Here is a 25,289-nt window from a genome sequence, read left to right as displayed (position 1 = left end):
TGTAATTACGTCTTTGACAAGTGTTCAGTGAAGCACATAAAACTCTGGCACAGCCAGGTTAATAACTCAGTTGTAAATTGCTTTCATGTATATTTAATAAAGGGAAACTATAATTGTGTGGTTGCATTTCTTCAATTTTCTTTTGTAGTGTTCCCCCCTTAGTACTTTTTATTGCCTTGTACCATGTATTCAGTGCATTTGACCTCAGAATTAATTTTTGGTTATATGCACATTTGCCCACATTTGCTTAAGATAAAGTTTGCAAGGTGTAGGTCTTGGCAAGATAGAAGGGTATTACATATTAAAAGACTGTGGTGTGCTGAAGATTTGCCTTTTCAGGTATTAACAGAGTTGAATGTGGTAGTTTTAGTCCAGAGAGTATTTTAATTTTTGTATTACAGTTGATTCTAAGTAATAACCGAAATCAGTCTGTAACTTCTTTTGTTGTCTTTTATTGCTCAGTTCTTCTACTTTCTTGATTTTTTTTTTTTCCTTCTAGCCCTTCCACAGTGATGTGATATGTGTTATAAGAAAAGAAGACTTTACAAGGAAAAAGCCAGTTTAGATCAGTGACTCTCACATTTTCTATTCTTCTAGAAATTCTTCTAGATATGACGATGAACTAGCAATAATAGAAGTTATTTTCATGTAAAAATATAAGTAATACTCTCGGGGGAATTTTGCGGTTGGCTAGAAAAAAATGAAGTAGCTTCTGATTTTTTTCTTTGTTGTCTTCATGTGGATCTATTTAGCAGAATCATATCTTACCCTTTTATAAAATTCCGTTTTCCAGCAACTTTATAGAAAAAAACCGGGATTGGCTGTTACATGTGCAAAAGTACCTCAGAATATGGACAAGAATCGATACAAAGATGTTCTGCCTTGTGAGTATAAAGTACATATTTTCAGCATCTTTTGTTTTATTTTCTCAATGATAGTATATATGTTTAAAACTGCTTTATTTAACTTCTTAGTAAAGCTTAATTTTCATTCAAAAAAATTAAATAATCACTCACTTTATTTTCTAAAGGGTTATCTATTTTGATTTGTACCCTGCTGTTTGTCTGTCTGCAGTTCCTCTTTTTTTATTAAAAGGGAAACATGCCTCTTATTTTCTAATTTGATTCCCTCTTTATTTTTTTTTTGTGTGTGTGCAGATGATGCCACAAGGATAATATTGCAGGGAGATGAAGATTACATTAATGCAAATTATGTGAACGTAAGTCATAGGATGACCTGCACTTGCTTGCTTTTTGTATTGTAATAGCAGACTAAATTTAGCCATTTTAAGGAATAAGCTATATTTGTTTTAATTTCAGGGGATTCCTGAATATAAAAGTTGTGTAGATGTTTTATGGTATGAATCAAGTGTCGCTTGTGAAACAATCAGCTGCCTTGATACACAGAAGATAGAGATACCATTATTTTTATATGCTGCATAACATAGATTTGTGGAATTTAATATTTATTTTTGTATTGCACCTCAGAATATGGGTAACATTCGTGACTATTTTTTTCATGTTTTTAAATAAATATTGGAAAGTAATTTTCATCTTGTGACTTTTCTGGGCTACATCAGAAGAGAGAAGGCAGCAGGGCAAGGGAGGTTCTCCTGTGCTCAGCCTCATCTGGAGTACTGCATCTCCAGACCTGGGGCCACCAGCACAAGGGAAGTGCAAGAGCTATTGGAGCAGGTCCAGAAGAGGCCACAAAGATGATCAGAAGGCTGGAGAAGAGAAGGGAGACCTCGTTGCAGCCTCCTGGTTTTTGAATGGAGCTTATAAAGAGGAGAGAGACTGACTTGTTAGGCTGTCTGATTGTGACAGGACAAGGGGGAATGGCTTTAAATTAAAAGGGGAAGTGTTATATGTTAGAAATTCTTCATTCAGAGGATGGGAAGGCCCTGACGCAGCTGCTTAGATAAGCTGTGGCTGCCCCATCTCTGGAGGCATTCAAGGCCAGGTTGGATGGAATTCTGAGCAGCCTTGTCTGGGCAGTGGCAGTCCTGCCAATACCAGGGAATTGGAAGTAGATGGTCTTTAAGGTTCCTTCCAACCTGAGCCATTCTGTGATTCTCTGACTGTGAATAATTAGGCATTAAACTAATGAAGCAGAGCAGTTAAGTCTCTTGGAGGTTTTTGCTAGTTGCTGAAAGTGTTTCGCTGTCTGAGCGCAGTCATGGAGATTAGAAGTATTTTAGAACAACATATGTTGGGTATTTTGTCAACTTTGATTTCTCAATAAATACCTCAGTAGCCTAAGAAGCGTTTAAGCTGTTATTATTGTATCCACTATCAGCCATTACACAGCTTTTACTAGTGTACCTTGGGTATATTTTGCCTTCTTCTCTTACTAAATATTAAAGAAAACTTGGAAAGGGGTGCAGCTTCACATTTTTAATTACATTTGAAAACAGAGATACTTTTACTTGGCTCTTCATAGTACAGATGAAGGGATTTAGTATCTACAGTTCTGGTTTAAATGAAATGTTTAAAGGTTATTGCATAACAGATTGTGATTTTGATCATCTTATTGCTCAACTTCAATTTTTAATCTTCCTTCAAAATGTTCTTTGTTTGAATGAAATGCTGAATATTAAAAATAAAAATAACAGTATTGCATAGTGAGAACTAATTTTACTTAAATTTCTTCTTATTTATAGATGGAAATTCCTTCTGTGGGCATTGTGAATAGGTACATTGCTACTCAAGGGCCTCTTCCTCACACATGTGCACACTTCTGGCAAGTTGTCTGGGATCACAAGTTGTCACTGATCATTATGCTAACAACACTCACTGAACGTGGGCGGGTAAGTGTGTTCAGGTTCTTTGTATTCTAAAGAAATACTACACCTTGAAACTGTTTTTCCCATTGTTGTGATTAAAGAACCCTAAAATAGGCCATCTTATTCTTTTGAACAATTTCTCTGAAGGCCAGGCTTTCTGAATTAATTGGGGGAAGACAAACTGTGTGACTTTGTTATTTTCTGTTTCTTTGAAAGCAAACCAGCTGTCTGATCATCAGAATTGATTTGAATTCTGCTGATCAGCCATGTACTGCTTACTGTTCGTTCCCATGAGAATTGGATTCTACGTCGCAGTTGCTTTCCCAGTGACTCAGCAAATGTCTGGAAGTTCTGAGCAAAACTCGCGGTCCAGGTTGAAAGTGGAATCTATTATTTCAGTACTTACTAGTTTTAGCTAATAAGTACTAGTTGTCATAATTTAACCTGCTGACTTTTATTTATGTCAGTTTAGGTAAGACTAGTAATGAATAGGTTTGTCATGTTTTTTGTTGAAAGGAAAGCATTAGATTCAGTTATTTAGGCCTCTGGTGAGGCACGTCTTTAGCAGTTCCAGCAGAAGATATTCCATCACTTCTTCGGGCCTAAGAAGTGCCAACATTGAATTGTTCTCACCTGTATTCCAAAGGTTAATTGTTCTTAACAGTGAAGAATTTTATTCTTCTATCCTGCAGTAATTTCCTCTGAAGCAACCTCCACCTGTTGCTTATTGCTTAGCCACTACACATCCTTGTGAAAACAACGCACTTCTTAAAATCACCGTTTAGATACGGAGTGCCTGCCTCAAATCCCACTGTATCTTTGCTCTCTAGACTGAACAAACCCAGTTTCTTCAACGATGATGTAGGAGACCTTCAGCTGGATCATCTCAGTTTTCTTCGTGCAATGAAATACATACTATATTGACATACATACTGTGTTGATTATGCATCCATTCTGAAACTTGACTGGCTTGCATGTGAAAAGCAAGGTCTGTTTAAGTTTTTGTCACTGAGTGATTCACAACTTTGTCTACTATTTCATTTTTTTTAAAGGAGCTTTTAAAGTTACAAAGCATTTTTACATTTATATTTTTAAATTTGGAAATAGATACTTAGTTTTAGATGCTCTTTTGGAAAAGTAAATACGTTTTCTTCTTTGAGTCATCATAAACTGGAACGTAATAAAAATTATCAGTGATTGTTTTGCTTTTACAAGGAACTTCTTTACGCTTCTTGAAGATGTGTGCTTTTTTTTAATAAACTTGTCATACAAATCTTCAATTTTTAGACGAGCTGGACTTTACAGTTCATGACCTTTTGTGCAGCCAGGAAAATTGATAGTGTTCTGTTTCATTGAGTTCAACACACTTTTCTTTTTTTCTACCTGTGTGACCCAGACTGCCAACCTCTCACTCTCCCTCTCAGTCATCTTTGATAAAAACAAGTAAAGATTATTGGCTTTAGTGCAGAGTCCAAGACATTTCCAATGGTAAAATTGAATTAACAAGGTTGTTTGGTAGTGGCTGACTTGCTATAGGTAGATGTGTTCGTCCTGTATAGTGCCTAGCTTCTGATGTATTTGAGACACGCTTTGTAAGTTGTGAACTGTTGTGATGACATAGAATAGGATTTTAAAGCTATATAGTATCTTCCAGGGAATTTTAATCCAGTTACTTTATGGAATTGAAAAGTAATATATTCACTGTAAGCTGTATTGTTGCTAAGAGCTGACTGGAGAAAGGAAAAAAAAGAAAGACTAGATAAGCAAATTTTAACTGGAAACTAGATTCACAGCATGCCCACCTGCTTGTACTTAATCTGTATCCTGATACTCAGTGGAGTTCTATGCAGCTGCTTGGGAAAAGATTTGTTAGTAAGCAGGGCACTGGTGATATCTCTTGTGTAAAGAGCTTGACAATACTGTAAGCAGTTTACTTCTTTCAGGACTATCCTAGTAGGTTGTTCTTTGATATGTTTCTTTGATACTGTATTCAGTATTTTTGAATGTGAATTAGAAGTGTACTCATCAAACTTTGATAGAACCTCATGCTTTGAACAATAGTTTTCAGAAATGGAAGTTTCTGGCAGAAAGCTTTTAGCTTGCATCCGATTTATTTGAATTTTTTTATTGTAAGTGTCTATAACAAGATTACAGAGGATTTATCCTGTTCCGTCAGGTTACGTTTGAGTTTTGAACATTATCACCAGCAAAGGATTACAGTTGTTCCCTGAATTTCTGAACCATGGGTGAGAACTCTGGAAACAGAAGTACTTGTTTGAGGTCTTGATGTGCACTTAATTTTCCTTTGTCTCTACAGACAAAATGTCATCAGTATTGGCCTGATCCACCAGATGTAATGGAGTATGGCGGCTTTCGTGTCAGATGCCACTCGGAAGATTGTACAATTGCATATGTTGTCAGAGAAATGGTGATTACAAACGTTGAGGTAAATGCTTCTTGTCTTAAATTATGTCTAAGCAAGTTGAATGAACATATATGCAGATAGGTGGATGTATACTGTGTGAATATATACATCTTTATAAAAAGATGAGTGTATAGAATATGGATCAGTGCAGTATAATTATTTCTTTAGCGTTTTCCCAAAAACATACATTTTGAAGAGTTGCATTGTCTTGTAATATATTAATCCATTATACTGTACAGATACTGTAATGAGCTTCATGAAGAAGTTTGATGCTTTACTGTAAAAACTGTTGCAGTCACTGACTTTTCATAAATAGATTTTCAGTAAGATTTTTTTTCAATGTCCTTTCAAGGATGAGGTATGGGTGACTTGGTTAATGGCTTAGAATAGCTAGCAGAGAAGCAATTTGCAACAATGTTCATTTCAGAGAGTACACACAATCTTACTAGCTCTTTTTTAGAGTTTAAAAAATAAAAAATTGCTCTGAATCTCAAACCCAATGTACTCAATTTATGTATGGCACTTAGTTACTTTAGCTGTTAATATTCTATGCTTATAGGAGGCTTACAAACTAAAAGGGAAGTGAAATATATGGAATACTACTTACACATGAGCTTGTGTTGTGAAATTAACATTCAGGTCCCATTTCTGTCTCCCACAGCATGAATATAGGGAATAAAGTTTGGCTTTTGTTCATAGGTTGTCTAACATTTCTTATATGTTTCCTTCTTCAGCACTTTTTCAATATTCTGTGAATATTGAACAAATATTTTCTAAAAAGAGGAATGGTTTATGCTAGTTATGAGAAACCATCTGTTCAGGGAGCACTATGAGTTTTCGTTCTGTTTTTCAGCAAACTGCTCTGTAAGTGATAAACTTGAATGTCAGTACAGAAGAAACTAACCTCACTAAAGCAGAAAATATATAGGCAAATTGCTATTCACTATCATTCGAACTGGTTGGTTGCCAACTAAATTTGGTTATCTAACCCTTTTTGTAAATTTTAGCTTAAGCCCGTTCAAATTCTTTTTCCCAGTTAGTAATTATCACCATTTCATAATTTTGAGTAAATTCAACAGTGACTGTTTTCAGTATGCGTCACTTCTAGCTTCTAGTTACTATCGTGTGGTTGGTAAAAATGTTAGTGAGAATGGGGCAGGTGATTTTTTTTTTTTCATACAAGTATTTTGAGATAGATTGTTCTTCTGTAGTCATGCTAATAAATGTGAAAGTTCAAGGATCTTGTACAAACAGTTGTCTCATGTAGCTATCAGCTGAGAACATCATTTCTACTGCAAAGGTTTATACTTGTGGAGAGCTCACTGCCATGAGACAAAGTGGTATAATTTTTAAAACCATCCTAAAGCTAGAGCCCAGTGGAAGTGTTACTGTGGGAAGAGGTTGTTTTGATTGTGTTCTGTTTTTGCTTTTATTTTAAATCTATTTCACTAAGGACAAGTTTTCTTATACATTTAAATGGAGTGGTCACATGGTCACACTCAAAGAAACACTTACTATTCAGCTGTCCCATGCAGTTAAAAATATGATCCTAATAACTGAAAACCCTGTATGAGTTTTGTGTTTCAAAATAACAAGATACAAAGGCTTTTATTTCAAAATGTAGTGGGGGAAAAAAACAATGAATTATCTCCTAGTTTTTCATGTCATTTGAGCTGCTTTTTGGAGCTGAGTAAATCTATTCTTCTGGGGCATCTTCTCCCTAAGAGTATACTTTGCAGAGCCTTGTATGTGCTCTCACTCACAAATATTGTTGAATTCTGTAAAGAATACATCAAAAGTCATATAAATTCAAATCAGGTTTTTATCATTCCCTGATCTATAGCGAGTATCATTGGATTGGTCTTTATGAAGACAGGTTGCTTTTCCTAATAAGATGGATAAAGCTTCAAAACTCTCAAGAGATTTGATTTTGATTGGAAAAGCGTGTTTGTGAAAAATTTTTGTGTGTATTAAATTGCATAGATTTCAAATCTGCCTTTAGAGGAAAATTGCTCAAAAGTGAATTTTACAAAATGATGCCCCTGGCCTTTTGTTCACATATATTCAGAAGACTTGAACTAAAAAAAATTTAGGATTCTTCTCACCGAGTTTATCTTGTTGCTTCTTTACCTGAAATTGAAGCAAGTGACTGCAAATGTATGAAATATATATGTAGCCTTTCTAAGCCTCGTGGGAAAAAAAAAAAAGGTTTAATTTTCCATCATCTTCAAGACTGAAATGTATCTTACGCAAGAAAAGCACAGAAAACAGTAAGTTTGTTTTTTGGGGGGAAAGGCTTTGGGGAATCAAAACAAACATACCTAAGGAAAAAAAAAATGTAACCGATAAATTCATCACACAGTGCACCATTTCATAAAACAAGATAAGTGTTTGCTTTTAATCATTGAAAAAGTAGGATGAAAAGCCTGAAAAAAACCTTTCATTCAGTTACCTTTGGGTATAATTCCCTTGGAACATTCTGACCTCTCCAATTTCAGCCAGTTATATTCTGAACATTTATTTTTCTAGTTTCCTCTGTCTTTAAACAATTTCAGTTAAATTTAACTAGAACCCTGCTGTGATGCTTATGAAGGCTATGGAGATAATGTGTGCTGAAGCATAGTATTCAAAAAGCTTGAAATAAGAAATGTTGCAAGTTAGGTTTTTTCCATTCTGTCACATTTTACATTACTTGTAGTCGTTTCCAAAGTGCATTATCATTCTCCCTCCTGATTTGATTATTAACTAAAATCATTCAACCAAAAAGAAAAGATACTAAAATATGGATTTAGTTTCATCCTTTAAAGACCAGTTAAACCATTGCCATAATAACAATTGAGCACCACAAGGGAGAGCACTGACACCTTATAAACAACGTAAGTCAATGTGATTAAGACAATTCCTTGTATCAGAATATGGAATGTTTGCACAAATAATGACAATGCAAATAAGATTTTGAGAGGAAAGCTTATTTTTAATTTATAAGCTATCACTTTCCATTGACATCACAGTGAAGGACAGGATGGTTTGAAGAAAAATAAATAGATTGGAGCATCAATTCAAAGAAATCGAAAAGTAGGCATGAATTCGTTTTGCTAAGGAGGATATTGCTGTTTGCTGCAAGTAGGTAAAATTGCAAGTCAAATAATGACACATCATTCTATTTATGAATGACCAGCTTGCAGGCATTCTAGTCATGGTATTAAATTGATATGAGATTAGGCAGTAAATAAGCAGCACCTTCTTCTATCAGCAGCTGAAAACATGGTCCTTCTAATTTTTTTTTTTACAGATTTCTGTTCTTAAGGCTTAAGTTTCCACACCATTTGTCATCTTTGCAAGTTGCATGCAAGTACAGCATTGTGGGAATTTGAGGGAAATATTCAGCTTGTTCACATTAAAGACTCTTAGGTTGTTTCACTGAAACTTATGTTTCCACACATTATAAATAAGACCTTTTATTTTCTTTCCAATGACATTTATATAAATTTGACCATGTCATAAATGTCTGGAACCTACTGCACTGCAAAAGTACTTTAGACTTCTCTGTGAAGTATCGGGACTGAATGTATTCTATTCTGTCAAATACTCACTGTAGGAAAAAAATAATATTCAGAATTGGTTCTGAACATAAAGAGCTGAAGAACAGAAAGTAGATGAAAAGTTTTATGGCAGAGGTCTTCAAAAGCATTATGAGATTGGAGTAGTGGTGCAAAGAAGTTACCGCTCTACCCTTCACAAACCAGGCCTTAAACCTCATCACAGTTTCAGCTTTCAATATATTTGTAAAGCTCAGTAGCTAGAAGTGTATCATTTTCCTTCAAAGATGATGGGACTGTTTCAAGGTAAATATAGTTCTACACTGTAGAAGTACCACTGTTAGAAGATCAAATTCAAAACTTGAAAAGAAAAAATGAAAAAGTAGAATGCGAACAGAATTGTTCAAATTTTAAGAAAAGTAAAAATTAAAGTTGACTATTTGAACCTAAATTTCCTTCCTTTTATTTAAGTATTATAATTCTTGTGTGTGTGCTGGTGTTTTTTTTTTTTTGAAGAACACCTGACTCTTTTATTAAGCAGTGAAACTCAATCTAGCAAAATGCAATGAGGAAGTCTACCTTTCAGTGTAATTATGAGAAACGAGATATCAATCTGCAGAAAGATGAAGGATAGATATTTTTGTTGCTAGAGATCTTCACAGATGAGATTTGTTTCTTAACTGTTACAGCATGTATTTGATATTACCTCTGCCAACCCTAGAAAAGGTCATGGTGTTTTTGAGAGAAATCCAGGATATTAGCCTAACCACAGTGAAGTTGCATTTGCAATAAGGTGTTCTTGTAGTTCTACCCGTATGGAAATTGATCTCTGGAAATAGCAAGTACAAAATACAGTTGAAATCTGTCCACGTGATTGAAACGTCAAGGTGTATAATGTCAAGTTAGGCAAATGTAGCAACTGGGCAATGAGCAGTTCTTGCTGTCTCAGTGAGTGTATATATGTTTAGACTTATAAAACAGGAGTCATAAGGCCAGATTTTCTAAAGAGAAGTTCTACATTTATCAGTATATTACAATATCAGGATGTTACAATGACTGTCACTTAAAATCTTAGTCGGGTAAAAAAAGAAACGCTAATTATGATTTAAGTTGCCTTGCAGGCAGTAATGTTTTGCAAAGTGGCTTAAGTGTAATGAGAGTCTACCTCTTCATTTTTCATTACCAGTTTTTGACATAGAAGCAGGGTCTGGGAGAAATTGTTTAAAAATAAGTACTGTTATTCAGACATGCACAGTGGAGCTAACTGTGGGACCAATAAATAGAATTCTAGCACTTTTTCATCTATTTAACCTAGGAGTACTAGATTTTGTCGTACACGCATAACTGGTAATGCATGTCATTTCCATGTATTTTCAGTATTCTGCTGACCAATTCAATTCACTATGAGTATAAAGACTTGAAAAGTAAAAACAAATAAAGGAAAACACTAAACACTCAAACATAATGAATTCCAGTAATAGTTTTGTGTTTTCTGAATGAGATATTTCTCATTTCATATTTAAAAAACCCTATTTCTAATACAAATATACTTGAACATTTTGATAAGCAAAGTAGCAATCAAGTTATTGACAGTTTGAATCATCTCAGAACAGCACAACCAAAAGAATAGCAAGCTGATTATATCAAAACACAAATGACTAGAAAACTACTCTGAAACTAGAGAAATATGTGGAATAGCTAAAAATTAGTATGTTGGTCTCTAGGAAAAAAGAAGGCATGCAGCAGAAAATGGACTATGATCGCACCAGAAGAAACTGTTCTGAGGACTAACAGCATGTACAACTCTTGTTGTACTCAATGTTTATAAGCTATTTAAAACAAACAAAAAAGTGACTCAAGTTTTTCAAACTTGGATTACTAAGTAGTTATAAGGCCATGCTGCTTCTTTCAGAAATTCCTGTCGTGGGTTCTTTTGATGACCTGGATGAATCTCAAATATTTACCATTTGAATTACATTGAGTTTGGTCATTAATGTCAGCTTATATTGTCCACTTAAACTTTACTCTAGACATTTTAATTCTGATTGCTCAGACTCTGACTTCAAGAAGCAAAGTATAAGATCAATGTGTCTTCATGTTCCTGGATATAAACATAAATTTTTGTAATTACTTGCCTGGAATTAAATCACTTCCTAGACCTCTGCTCAGTTCATAAGCAGTAGGCATTCTGTCGTCTTGCTGTTCTGTTTTACTGGCTTGCTCCTTGGGAGTGAAACCACTTGCTCTAATGGAAAAGCAGAAGTCGAAGGCATTTGAAACAGGTCATATATTCCAGTAATTGTACACTTAAGAAAACAAATAAAACTGCAAGTCTCTAGCATCAGTAAAGCATTGTTGCACAGACAACTTGAGAGAGGTCAGCTTTTATAGACTAGTGCAGTGATAAAGGACAGTTTTATTTCAGTAAGTGTCAAATGTTAACTTCGGTTATGGACATCAGTCAAACAGAACTAACAGCATGTCTGCTGCTAAAGGTGGAAGAAATAAAGGAATGATACGAAGGCTTAGTTCGTGAAGAGTGATATATCCTCATTGCACAATGCAGCAATGCTCACAGTCTTTGGCTTCTTGTTTGCATTATTTTTCCTACTAATCATTGGCAACACCTGTAACATAACAGTTGAGCCCAATCTGAATGGTTTCATAATCAAAGTTAGCAAAGAGCTAAAATGCAAGACATTCTGTAAAATTGCTTTTAAGTATAATTGAATGGAAAAAAAAAACTAGTTATTCATATAGCAGAATCTTTCAAGTAATTAGCTTGTTCATAAAGAAAAATGTCCTGTGGCAGTACAGAAATCATTTATATGTTTACAATTAACATATATTGTTTTTTGACTGAAACTACAACAAGCAAATGTTAGAGCCAACTTTATATTTTAACAGTCTGTAAATATACACAGAGGTGTGTTTAGTTAAGATATGCAGCTATACTTTGGGAGATTGAACTGAATTGCAGAATGAGATGAAGATAGCATTCATCTGTTTTTTATGGCAGGACCTAATGTTCTGCAGGTTATGAACAAGTGAAACACACCTTTCAGCATGAGCTAGTATGCCAGTGTAGCATTCCTGTAGCATTAGATGTGCTGCTGTATACACAGCCTCATTTTTATGAAATGTAAAATTAAAACAATGCTGTTGAGCTGTGATTGGGAAGCCCAGATGCCCGTTATTTTGGTGTTATTCTGAATATTTCTTCTTTGGCTTCCAGCTATTTCTTGCAGCCTCTCCTGAACTGTTGTGTAAGTTGTGTAGCATTTTGCCTTAGGTGAATCATTGATGTCAAGGTATTACAGGTCAAGAGTCAATAAATTTAAAAATTGAAAATATCCAAGAATTGTGAGGGGTTTTTTTTTGTTTTTTTTAATCTGTTTAGATCACAAATAAAACCTGATACCTCATTTATTTAGGAAGTGTTTATTGCATGCTCAGAATTACATGTTTATACATTACTTTGAATTATAAAATGACAAACGTTTTCAGTGTCATAGACATCTTACAGCATCTGCAGATTACGTGAAAATTGTGACTTGTACCTGATAAACATCAACACAGGAATTGTAACACTGAACACTCTTTGCAAATCTTACTGTATTTTAGACAGAACAGCAACACACTGTCACTCATCTTCAGTATGTCGCTTGGCCTGATCATGGTGTTCCTGATGACTCCATGGATTTCTTGGAGTTTGTGACCTGCATGAGGCCAAAGAGAATAGAGAATGAGCCAGTTCTCGTTCACTGCAGGTACCTGTGTTTTAAGATTCTACCCATACCTTTGCTGTAGCCTTACAATAAACATTTGCTTTGAGAAGTGTCTTGAAGGTAGCAGATTCCTTGCATTAAATGGGAACACTGACTGAAATACCAGTTTCTTTCCTTTCTCCTGTGTCCTTTTGGTGAAATTGCTTAATTACGTAATTATCACAAAGCTGATCGTTTGTAATGTAAGTTGTTCTTCATTTTTATCCCCCACCACCTCTGTAAATTCATTGTGAATGGTACTTCAAAGTTTTACTGTGATTAAAGTACCTGTCAAAAAGCAGTCAGTTACCTCTTATCTTTTTAGTCAAAAATATAAAGTCAGTACATGTAGATTTGTAAGTAGGTATAAATGGAGTTTTGTAAGTAGCTATAACTGTTAAAAAGCATTTACTTTGGGACTTTTTGGCTTTATTTATATAACTTTTTGTTGTTATCATTGGCAAGAAATGTCATTGAAATTGCTTTAAAGATAAGTTTTGTGCTCTATTCTAATTGTATAAAGGTCATCCTGTAATTTGCAAAGCTAGTTAACATCATAATATTATGATAAGAGTCTGGCGAATTGCAAAATCCTAATTTTATAGACTGTTTTTCTGTTACACTTCACAGTGCTGGAATCGGTCGCACTGGTGTATTGGTCACTATGGAAACAGCCATGTGCTTAATTGAAAGAAACCAACCTGTTTATCCACTGGATATTGTAAGAAAAATGCGAGACCAGCGAGCTATGATGGTTCAAACATCAGTAAGTGATAGAGCGGGAACCCTCATTTTCTGTATATGTTTTGCTCATGTTCATTTTTAAAATAGATGCGAAGTACTACATGATCTAGTTGTATCTGTCGTCAGGTGCCTTTACATTTCATGCTTCCTATGCTTAGCATGACATGGTGCAGTGAGACATAATATTTTTGCTTCTTTAGAGGAGAGGTGTGCATTTAACTGTAAATATTTCTTAGCTTGGCATTAGGTGATTGATTTTTATTCCTTGCACTTAGTTAGAATGCAGAAAGTCATTAAGTCAAATCATCTGTTTATACTCCTTCATCTAAATTCTCTGCAGGAAGATAAAACAATTTTTTGGTTTTTGTTCTTTGTACAGAGCCTCGAAGGTAGTTCTCAAACTGGAGGTAAAATAGAAGTGTTTGTGCTGTGATTTGTGGAGGAAGCGTCATTTGAAAAGGAGTAGAAATTTGATAGGAATAATATGGTTTTTAAATTGTGCTGCTACTCCAGTTTAGAAAAACGAGGGATAAGAATAAAATTCAGGATAAGCTGGATGATATTAATAACTGAAATATGAAAATAAGAGTTGATTTTTTTTTTTTAACAAGAAGGTGGTCTGAACATTTGAGATCAGGAGGGCGTTTAATTGTGTTAAATGTGGAAATGAACAAACTGAAGTTAGAGATGAGGGATAGGAGTCTCCACTGCCTTCAGAAGAAGTCAGATAAAAGAATACTGTGTGCACTATCTAAAAGAGCTAAATGCCCTATGGTAAATCAAAGTAAAGGAGTTTTAGATCCACGTAGTCAGCAGCTAAATCTAGCATTTCTGCCTTTGATCTTAAGCAAAACAAAAACAACAACAACAGTCACACACAACACTTCGGTTTCCCCTTGAGCAGAGGAATCACAGCATGATTAAGGTTGGAAGGGACCTGCTGCAGATGTGACTGACCAGATGGGAGGAAGTCTTGCATTATCTAAGGGTATGAAAGCATTGGAAAACATCAGGAATTACGGTTGCTAGTGTAATACTAGAGTGCTCTGTGAACAGAGATTCCTCATGCATGTTGCTGAGACTCTTGTCATTCATTGCTGTATGAGTGCACTCCCTGGGCGTATGATTGAGGAGCAAGTTGTATGAATAATGCCCTGCCTGTTCCTTGTGGAAATGACACGTGGCATCTTAGCCTCAAGGTTTAGTAAGCTGAATGTTGACTAATTGAGTTTACTGCATATGCCTCTCAGTTTCTAAGATGAACTGAGGAAGTTGAAAGTTAAACTTCCTGAAAATGATCTTATTTTTAAGAATCTGATGTGAGAACCTGAAGTTCTCTAAATTTTAATGGGTGCTGAGAACCTCCTGTTCTAACAGTCATCAACAGGAATTGTTTGGCATAACTAAAGAATGTGGACTATAGTGATAAGTACATTGACCATCAGACTTTGATTGTGAAAAACTACATACTAAAATACAGCTCTTTACATTGCATGCTGTGTTTCACAGTTCACTATCAGCACAGTTGAGAGAGAGAGATGTAGCAGCAGTACAGCGAAGCTAAATTCACATGTTACTTCTGAAGTATGCAGAAGCCAATGAGCAGAGCTGGCATACTGTTCTATGAATGAGGCACGTGAGCGAGCACTCAGCTGTGAGAAAGCAGACGACCAAAGAGTTCCATGTTAACTTATATTTATCTATTGTGAATACTCTTTCATTCCTTTGCATCCCTTTCAGCTGGCTCCACTGCTCATATCACCTGTAGGGTTTCCAGGGGAAGCTGTTAGGAGTTGTTCAGCTGTAGCAGCCTGACCTGAGCATATTCAACAGCTCTGTAGCTTCAGGTCTGAGAAGATGAAATACATAGCCAGATGCGTGTCATGATTTAAGATCTGATGGTAGATTTAAGATCCTGATAAGAGTGGACTTAGCAGAGCTATTAAAAGTCAATTTAGTGTCTTCTATTTATTGTGTCAGAGTTGTGTTGTTTTTTTTTTTAAACCTATAATCTTGTCATCAGGAACAGCAAAACAAAAACTAAGAAGAAAATATAATAGCTTCGACAAAATTTGTGTAACTCTATGGCCTTATTTATTTTTAAAGGTACTAGATACCTTTAAAAGACTAATTAGAGATACTAAACAATGCGGAAATAGATAACAGCAAAGAAAACAAGTAGTCTAAGTCTGAGTCAGAGAAAGCAATGCTGAAGTGTTCGTTCTTGTTCAGTAACTTCATCACACAAGGGTGTTAACAGAAGTAGTGAACGGAGAGCTAAATATTGCACTAGGGTTGTTCTGGCAGCAGAAATATGCAAATGAAAATAACAAGGGAAAAGTCAAGGTAATTAAGAATAAAGACAAAAGAACAGAGTGATACTAGAGGTGGGAGTAATTGACTGAAGGTTTGAAAGAAAAGGCAGGAAATTGAGAGAGAAAATGAATTTCTATCCTGAACTTTTCCTTTATTTTTCTTTTGTACTTAAGAAAAAATATTTTGAACATGTATGGATAAGAATAAAGGTCTGAACTACTAGTATTGAAATGCAACATAATGTTCTTCATAATCCATACATTGTCTTTTATTTCTGTCCTTTGAGAGATTTTGGGGGAATGCTTCCAAATCCTCGTGGAGTGTTGATGAGAGTTGACATAAAACGGCAGCTGGGAGAATATTTCAGAGATATGAAAAGGGATTCAGAAAACATGAAGCTGTGCTTCTCCTAATATGATGTTGAGGAAAGGCTGTTCATTTGGAGGTTTGACTGAGTGAGCAATGGAAAGTACTTTTGGAAGTTGTATGCTTCGATCCTCACGAGTTCTTTTTGTGTTCTCAAGATTAGGCTAATTGTAAATATTTGCTCTGGCTATATGGAATTTTCATTGTGCATTTTAATGTTGTCTTGTATCACTTCGGAAAGAGATTTGCAGGCTAATTGCTTTTGACAAGTAAGAACTTTGAAACATTGTGGAAGAACCATCTTTGTAATAGTGTAATTCAGAAAACAAATACCAATCTAATTTGTTAAGACCCTGTAAGAACTAAAGGAGTTCAGAATGTTGAGGACAGAAGAATTAACATGGCTGTTACTCTTCAAAAGTATTCATTCCAAAAGTTTTGATCACATCCTTCTATGAAAGGAAATAATGTGTGATGTGATTACCTATTTGAAATAAAGCAACTCTGTCTTTTGTGACAACACAGCAAATGTTTAAAAAAAAAAAAAAAATTTTTAGCAAGGCAGTATGGACTTTGATGAATATATCCTATCTGGTAACTTCTTGGTCATATAACTTAAATGTGTCTGGTAATATGCAACAGTGAGATTGAGAACAGTTGTTATTACCAGGTAACAGTACAAAAAAAAAGACCTGTGGTGAGATGTATAAAAGGTATGAAGAACTAGTTTCATCAAAGTCAGAAGAAACTTATGAAAGTTTTTAGTTTTTACAAACAAATGATATTCCCTAGGGTGAAAGGATATGTTCTTTCAAATTTGCAGACTTTTTTTCCTTATTGTAAGGTTTTTAATGATTCTCGTTCAGAGAAGAGTAAATGTTCTACTTATGTCGTATTAATACAGCCAATTTTTGTACTTTTTCTCCTGTTATGTCCAGGAGAAAATGAAACAGTGAGACTGTTAGTCCTATTAAATACTACTGCATAATCAGGAGTTTGACTAATCCACCATAAACGTTTTTTGTTTCTTTTTTTCTTGTACAGAGTCAATACAAATTTGTTTGTGAAGCTATTCTTCGTGTTTACAAAGAAGGATTGATTCGACCACTGGATTCTAGTTAGCACAGCAGTGAGGATGCATTTTTTTTCCCCTAAAAAGACTGCTTTTAAAGTAAAGCAGGGGCTTGTTTCTCAAAGCAACTGGAATGGACTAGAAGCCCATGAGAAGACAGATGAGCACATTTGAACTGTGTCACTTTAAATTTCTCAAGAAGATTGCTAAATCATGTACAGTATAAAGAAATCATGTAGATAAATATGAGAGCAATTGTGTGTAAATGCTTTACTTAGGCACCATAAGCAATCATGGAAACCTCAATGTATATCTTTCACTGCCTTAAACACCCCTCACTTTGGAAGTTACAGAGATCCTTGTGTTTCTTCTGAAAATACAAAAGGAAAACTAATAGGACTGAAATGACTCAGTTTAAGAAGGTATTTAATATCTTTGTATGAAAGTTCATGGAAAGTGAATATTTGTAACTTTTTTACTGGGACATTAAATATCTGTAGGAATGTAACCTTGACTTCTCAATGGCTGATGAAAAGCTTCAAAGCCTAATGCATTACTACTGTACATTAAGAATAGGAGAAATTAAGTATTCACTTTCCATAAGTCTAATAGTATGCCAGCTGTTATAATACTGTATCACTGTATGTGATGTGCAAAATGATAGTTCATTTATACATTTAAACAGATGGTACAGTCTACATCTTCTGTTGATCAGTTTTACTTCCCGTTTGCCCTTTCAACAGTGACCTACTTCTTAGTGTTAGTTGTTGTATTTTTCTTCTGTTTCTACTGTCCTCCAAGACGGTTATTCTTCACTGCTATTTCTGTATGTGGACTGAAAACATTCTAATCTGAGATGAGGTCTTATTCTCTTTCACCTTTGTTTCCATGTGTATTATGAGTTCTCAGATGTAAATGTGGATTAACATTGCACACAAGTACTAGTTTGACTTGCTGTATATGCAAAGTAGTCTAATCCAATACTGGAAGAAAAAAATTACTACTGAACCCATCAAATATGTTGCTGCTAATTCAAGGTGTGAAGCTTACAAGGACACAGGTGTTGCTAGTGTTCAGACGGTGATAAAATGTTGACTTGCTGCCCTTCAGCAAATGTGTGTTTATCCAGTGAAACACAACTCTGTTGCAAGAGTTCCGTGGATTTATTGTGTTTCTTGCTTTATGGAAATGCAGCAAAATTCATGTGAAGATTGACGTAGAAAGAAAGAATGAATTTGTACATTGTTATATGATTCACCCTTAAGGTACACTGGTTTCCATTTCATTTCAAATGGGAGAATTGGACTTTCTGAACAATATAACCACATTTGTATGGTGTTAATTTATTTTGTGTGTGCTTTATGATTACCCTGAGATAGTTCTTCACTTTTGAATATTATCTAAAAAAAAAAAAGGAAAAAAAATTATTCTAAGGGACTGTTTGAAACTGTTATTTAAAAAAAATAGTCCTAAATAAGGAAAAACATTTAAGACATATTAACGAAATGTTTATATGTATATAAAAGGAAAAAAATAGATAATTTTCTTTTTGAATATATATATGTATCTAAACACGTATACATCCAGATATATTTTAGAACTATGGTTTGTATTATGGATATTGTTAATTATTTTTGAAGTTTCATTATAGAAACTGACATAGCTATATAATATGCATCTTTCATGTTACCAGAAGGTTGGATTGGTTTGTTTTGTGTTGTTTTTTTCCCCAGGAGATGACTGAAAAATGAATGTAGTACATGCTAAATTGCTAATCCTTGTCTCCTATAGACTTATTCCTTTCTTCCAGGTTACATTATTGGTTAGAAGTAGAGGAAAGAAGATTCCTAGTTACTTGGTTAAAAAAGAGGTTTTTTTGGTTGGAACACACAAGGTCATCAGCAACACAAAAATCTTCATGGCTTTATAGGATGAAAGGTGAACAGATTTGTGTTCATTCTTATGTATCACATTCCTGATTGCTTAAAAGTTTTTATAGTGTATGGGGTTTTTATCCTCTTGCTTGATTGGGCATAGATTGGAAACCAGAAGATGGTAAATCTGGTCAACTCTTTACTTACTAAACTTCATTAGGTCACTCAAACTGTCCGTGACTTCAGATGTAAAATACTTCTGGACACACATTTTGCTTGGGAAGCTTTTTCAAAAAGTACATGTGGAAAAGTGCTGTACAAGCTGTCAGCTGCTGTTTGGTAGCATGTTGAGTGAGAATGCCTAGTGACATGTCTCCACTTGAGTTGTGGTCACTGAAGAGTCTGCCTGCTATTTGACAGAAGCTCTCTTTTGCTGTTATGTGTGTGCCTTTCTGTTAAAATATCTTGCTTTGAAGTTATGCTTTGCCTAGATCTTAAAGTCATTGCTTGCAGTTTGTGTGACTTTGTCAAGAAGTGAAAAAGGCACAAAGGAGAAGGAAAAAAAATAAAAGCAAGAGAATAAATAGAAAAGATTTAGAGCATTTGTTTCTTTCATAGCAATCCCTGATTACCGTTTGTGTTCAAAGTTAGTGACCTATTCCTACCACTATTTATGTTTCTTCATGTTGAATGTGTATTTACCAAAACATGGTAAATTTCTTCAGTATATAACTCCAGTCTCAAGATGCATGGTATCAGTTTGACTTGCATTAGTATGTGTGTTTTTACATGACCATCGTCATACTGTGACAAGTGCTGCTCTTGTTCTGATAAAGTTAGATGGCTTTAGTAATAGCATTCTTATGCTATGATTTGGATTTTAATAACTTGTGTGAAATTGCTGGCCACTGCTGCTCCTCTTAAAGCTATAAAAACAATAATCTGTAATACTTGATTTATTTTTTTGTAAAACCATAGAGAAAATATTAACTACACAGTTGTCTTGTATGTTGTGTCTATCTTTATTTCAGTTTTGCTGGGTTTTGCACATGTACCTGTTGGGTCTTTATGGGAGCATGAAGAGGTTTTTGTCTTCTCTCTGTACTGTGTTGATGACTTCGCACTGAATGATATATGCCTTACATTTGATCTGGCAACAAAAGCATAATTATGAAAACGTCATCTTACTGCTGGCTGTTGTTTCCACAAGACTTAGGAAATTAAAAAGGAACAGAGTTGCTTGATTTTTCTTGCCACACAATGGACAAATAGCAGAAAGTGCTCTCTAGTCAGGATTCTGTATAACCCTTGTACATGTTTTAACCTTACATTTTGCCTCTGCTTGTGTAAGCGTAACGGTAGGCATTCTGAGTTTCTAACATTGTGGAGGATGAAGAAGGAAAACCCTGGAGGTTTTCACCAATATAAAATACAGTGAGGTTATTTCCTTGGAAGTAAGCAGATATTTACTACTGGCTTTATGTTTGATACAGAAGTACTTAAGATGCCTAATTCAGAGCATCTTCCAAAATATTACAAGAGAACACTTCTGAGACAGAAGTGTGAGAGTCTTACCTTGTATTTAAAATGAGAAAAATGGTGCCGTAAACCATGAATGCCTTTTGTGTATTGGGATAAAAGAAACATGAATCATTAAAATACAACCAAACTTTATATAGCTGTGGGGCTCTGCACAAAAAAAAAAGTTTCATAATCCAGGGCTTTGCTCTCTGTAACCTTATCTTTAGGTATTGGTACTAAGTTATAAGCACTCACAGTATACCCAGAAGATGAGCAATATCTTTTAATACACCTTCTTTTCACCAGTTGGTTTCCTTTTTTCCCTTCCTTTTCTACTATGCAATACTTGGTTAAATTAAAAATGTAAAGCACTATAGCTCTGAAATGTGTATGGAACCATGCATTTACTTTATTACAAGCATAATACTATTCTACAACACAAGTTCTTCCTTCCAGACTCAATGTGTAAATGATCTACTGATTGAAAATACAGAAAATAGGCATATGTGGTTCATTTTTGGTAATTAAAATTTTAAACACAGTTATTTCACTGATAACAGCTTTATTGTTGTATCTTTAAATGTAGCATTTAAGAGCAAATTTATTTTATTCAGTCGCATAAATCCTTTCTGGAGCTTGCACTGGGAAGTATTTGTGTTTCAGTTGGTAAGGTGTAATTAGTCTACTTGATTAAAAGCATTTATGAATTGAAACTGTATAGAAGGTAAAGTTGTGTCATGAAACACTTTGTTCAAAGGCAGTTGAAAGCCAAGTGAATGATTAATTCATTATATAAAACATAATGTTTTGATTAAATGGATTCTCTTGCATTTAATTTCTGACACTGATAGTGTTGAGCCATCTCAGATGACTGTCTGTTTTAACAATAGCATTATATTAACAGTTTAAATATAGCAATTTAATGCAATGTGGTTTAGTTTTAGTGTGCTTTAACATACCTAATGTTTCCATTGTTCAGTAGCTGTACAAGCTTCAAACAATAGTATCCACAGTCACCGCAACTTGTCTTAAAGCAAAAAGAAATTTCTCTGACTGCAAAGAAATATCTAGCACATGGTTTTGATAGATTTATCCATTTTCCAACTCACCTCTTTCACAGTCTAGCTCTGATTCGGTCATTGGTAAAGGGCAGCAATTGAAAGCCAAGAATATCGTGGAAAAACCAAAATCTGTGACTACTGACACTGTTTGGTTTGGGCTACAGTTAAGATACCTTTAGCTGATAACTTCAAAATAAAGAAAGAAATAAAAAAGTCGTCACGTTCGTCTTGAGACGTGACTGGGAATGGGGAGCAGGATGGGCTTTTTTATACCTTTTGTTGAAAACTACTTGGATAAGAGTCTGTGTGCTCTTCTGAGCTTTAGCTGCAGTTTTTGAGTCTTCAGTGAATTTATTTGAAATATTCGAACATTTATTTTCGTGAAACACTTCAGTTTAGTATTAGTTGCTCAGTTTCTTTTTTCTTGGCTTTCATGATGTAATTTCATAAGTTGTCAATGTACCTTAGCAGATACTTTCAGGTTTCCCACAGCTGAAAGCAGGCTCTGTCATAGACAGCCCCAAGGACGTCGCTGTTGCTTATGAAGCGACATTACCTGTGCCTGCTGACGGTGCTGTGTGGCACTTGGACCCACCTGAGCTCAGCTCCTCCCTGTGGAATTTGAACAGTGCTGTGTAGCACTGATGGAAATGGTAAACATAGTTTGAAAGACCACGTAGGAAACGTTTTCTTCTACACTGGTAATGTTTTTATTTAAAAAAAAGAAGTTTGTAAGGAAGAAAATGTTTTAATGGGTAAGGTAAGAGTGGAAAATGTTGGGTTCTGTTTTTCCCCCTATGTGGAATGCTTTCCTGTGTTCTCTTGGAACTGTTGCTTCAGTAAAAAAAATTACCCGGCATTTGGTAGGATTTCATTTTTTGTCATACTGACCCAGAGAAGAATTATAAGATCAATTTATTCCTCACTGCTCTGTGTTTTTAAATAACATTAAAGGAAACTGAAATCTTTTTCTTCCAAAAATGATTTTAGCTGCTTTCTTTTAGTGTTTTTTTCTGTCATGTACATGGAGCTCAAATGGAGGTGGATCACTAGTGAGGTTGCCACACGTGCTAACAGAAACAAGCTTTGCTAGATCAGTTAAAGCCATTGCCTACCATCAGTTACCAGCTGAAATCAGTCTGTCGTCATCTTCCTATCAGCTTTCTAGTGAATTATTGTTTCCTAATAGGAGCCTTTAGCTTGCTCTTCAAGCATCAGGGCACTGTCTAGTATTAAAGTGAAACTGATACTTCAAAAAAAAAAAAAAAAAGCTTGGGTTTTTTTTCAGTAAAAAGATAAGCCTGTTTACTAAAATCCGTACAAAACAAACACATTAAAAAAAAAAAAGCTTGAAGGGAGCATCCTTATTTCCTCTGAGTTCATTTTAGGTAGACATTTAAACCAGACTAGTTCTCAACTAGCAAGCAATGTTGCCACTAAAGCATGGAAAAATCAGCGCTGACCCAACTACCTGATAAATTTTTCAACTTCCTATAGAGGGTTGGTTGCTATCCTGGTTCCTAAATCTTTGTTGTGGGATGGAAGGAGGAAGGACTACTTTCCTCCTTTCTGGGGATGCATGACGAAATCTCTGCTCAGTATATCAGCAACCTGTGTTGACCTTTGTGGTGTTGTGCTGCATTATCTAACCTGAGTGGTCCTGTTATTACATGTGATCTTAGTATCAGTCAAGTCTTTTCTCCCTCCGAGGAGGAGAGAAAGGAAAAACGTCAACCCAGTGGTGTCAGTTCTTTGTGGGTTTCATTTACCTTAAATAGGTGGTAGTGTAGTGTGGTAGGTTGAGTTATTCTTCATCGGCGCCCTTTTAATTCAGAACTTAGCATAAATGAAAGAAAATCTGGCGTAACTGTTGCTCCCCTAATTTTTACTAGAAATTAAGTTACTGTATGTAGAAATTAGGTGGGGAATTGGTACACGTGCTCAAATATATCTCAAATCTGGATTTTGCAAACTAAATGATAATTATCAATGCTTATATTCCAGAAACCTTTGCAGTGAGTACTAAACATAATTTATGGAGGTTTTCACACTTCATTGTGTAACCTTAATAGAGAGATGCTGGATAAATGAAGGGGACAGTCCTATCAATGCTCATTGGGCATTCATAATAACAAATGAGGAATTGTTTAAAAGTGACCTTCATTGCAGCACACTTAATAGTACTGGAGTAAATTACATAACATTTGAGAAAGCCGAAGCAGTTTTTTGGAAGTTTTGCAAAAGATTCCCCTGTTATCATTGCAAAGTTTGTCTTTCTGTGTATGTTCAGTTATTGTTTTTGTCAGAGATGTAGAAAAACCTTGGGAGATAATATCCATTCAGTGATATGTCTGTTTTATGTATCTTTTTGGTTGGTTATGGTTTGATACTACTCTTTAGTTTTTTCTGAGACCTTAGGTGCCAGTGCATTGAAGGAGTAAGAGAATGTATTTGATAAATTGGAGGGTAAGGAAAGAGTTTATTTTGTGTCCCAGGTTGTGCTTTTCTTTTAAATCATTTGGAATGTAAATTTATGTTGACATTACAAAGGTTAATTTATTGTTAAAGATATAGACAGCTGCTGAGATGAATGTATCATTCTTTTTTATTATTATTATTTCTAGAAGAATAAAGTATTGATTAATGATTTAAGTAGTTTCTTTGGGATTTGGAACTGTTTTGGACAAGAATATTACAGCCACCATTTTGTGCTCCTTGGTTAAATAAAGCATTGTGATGGTGTAGTAAAGCATTTTTGGCTGTGTGGTTTTACTGTGACTTTATTCAAGGAATCATTAAGAGTTGCATGAAAAGGTTTGTGAGCTGTTTAATTCCTTTAAAAAAAAAAAAATCACACATGGCTACAGCTTGAATTTTATCTCAGCAAGCAAGCCTGCATGGGAATTGTCTGCTCCATATAGATAGTGTGTAATTTTTCATAAAGAGCTTGCTGGGGAAGTAATGCAACCAAGTAAGCCTAACATTCAGAGGGGTATTCTACTTTCAACACTTCTAATAAAGGAGAATTGCCTTGACTAATTAGATCAGTAGAGCTTTGTACTCATGACATGTAAGGCCACATACACAACTGTTTGTACATTTTATACTCAGCAGCAAAAAATAAAATATGCAGGCTGCCCTTCCCTTTGGGATTTCCAGTCCCTTGCCTACTCCCAGAGCTGTGTGAGTTGCTGTATGTTATACACCTGCTGGTGCTCCAGAGTTATTGTCATGTTTTCACAATTTTCACAACAAAGCAGAGCCCAGTGGTACTGTTCTTGAATTATTTCCTTTTGTGTATGTGTTTGTAAAACGAAAGTTTTTAGATTTCAAACTGGAAAATGCACTGAAAATTGAATCCAGTGCTGGCAGATGGATGGAGCACTGACCTTAAAATTTGTTTGGGATTTGGTTAAGAACTGGGATAGCTGTTAGTAAGCACTTCTTGCAATTGACAAGAGATGTCTCTGCCTACTAATTAGTCTTTTTATGCTTGAGGCCAATAATCCTTCAGAATGATCCTGATGAAGCTATGAATTCAGTGAAATCTTGGTGAAAGAAAGAGCAAGGCCAAAAGCACTCATCTGGGCACTGAGGACATAGGATATTGACACAGGCTCGAATCTCTCATAGATGCAGAACAAGCTGTAACAAGATAGAGGTTTTGCTGAAGATCCGTATGAAACAACTTACTGAAAGATGTACCAATGTCTTCACAACTTTTAGCAGAGCAGGACGGGGAGGAGTCTTTTGGAGGATGTTTAAGACAAAGGAGAGCACTTTGCCTTCACGCATCTATGCAGTTCCAGAGCTGAAACT

At 35.1% G+C, this 25,289-nt stretch overlaps 1 protein-coding gene across 5 annotated transcripts in view; it reads left to right on the top strand.

Annotated features, from left to right (window-relative positions):
- The window catches only part of PTPN3 (protein tyrosine phosphatase non-receptor type 3), a 160,209-nt gene extending 135,976 nt beyond the window's left edge, over positions 1 to 24,233 (top strand). For all 5 annotated transcript variants that reach the window (XM_090137211.1, XM_090137212.1, XM_090137213.1 and 2 more), the window contains 7 exons: positions 794 to 884; positions 1,158 to 1,219; positions 2,663 to 2,809; positions 5,103 to 5,231; positions 12,374 to 12,519; positions 13,147 to 13,282; positions 16,987 to 24,233. In XM_090137211.1, the coding sequence (XP_089993337.1) occupies positions 794 to 884; positions 1,158 to 1,219; positions 2,663 to 2,809; positions 5,103 to 5,231; positions 12,374 to 12,519; positions 13,147 to 13,282; positions 16,987 to 17,064 (789 nt within the window). In that variant the 3' untranslated portion in view covers positions 17,065 to 24,233. The remainder of the gene's footprint in view (positions 1 to 793; positions 885 to 1,157; positions 1,220 to 2,662; positions 2,810 to 5,102; positions 5,232 to 12,373; positions 12,520 to 13,146; positions 13,283 to 16,986) is intronic.
- Positions 24,234 to 25,289: the final 1,056 nt, after the last annotated feature.

This window comes from Phasianus colchicus, chromosome 3, assembly GCF_987193195.1.
Source record: "Phasianus colchicus chromosome 3, bPhaCol1.hap1.1, whole genome shotgun sequence".
NCBI classification, from domain to species: Eukaryota; Metazoa; Chordata; class Aves; order Galliformes; family Phasianidae; genus Phasianus; species Phasianus colchicus.
The sequence above is the reverse complement of the archived record's forward strand: the minus strand, read 5'-3'. Positions and strand labels throughout refer to the sequence as shown.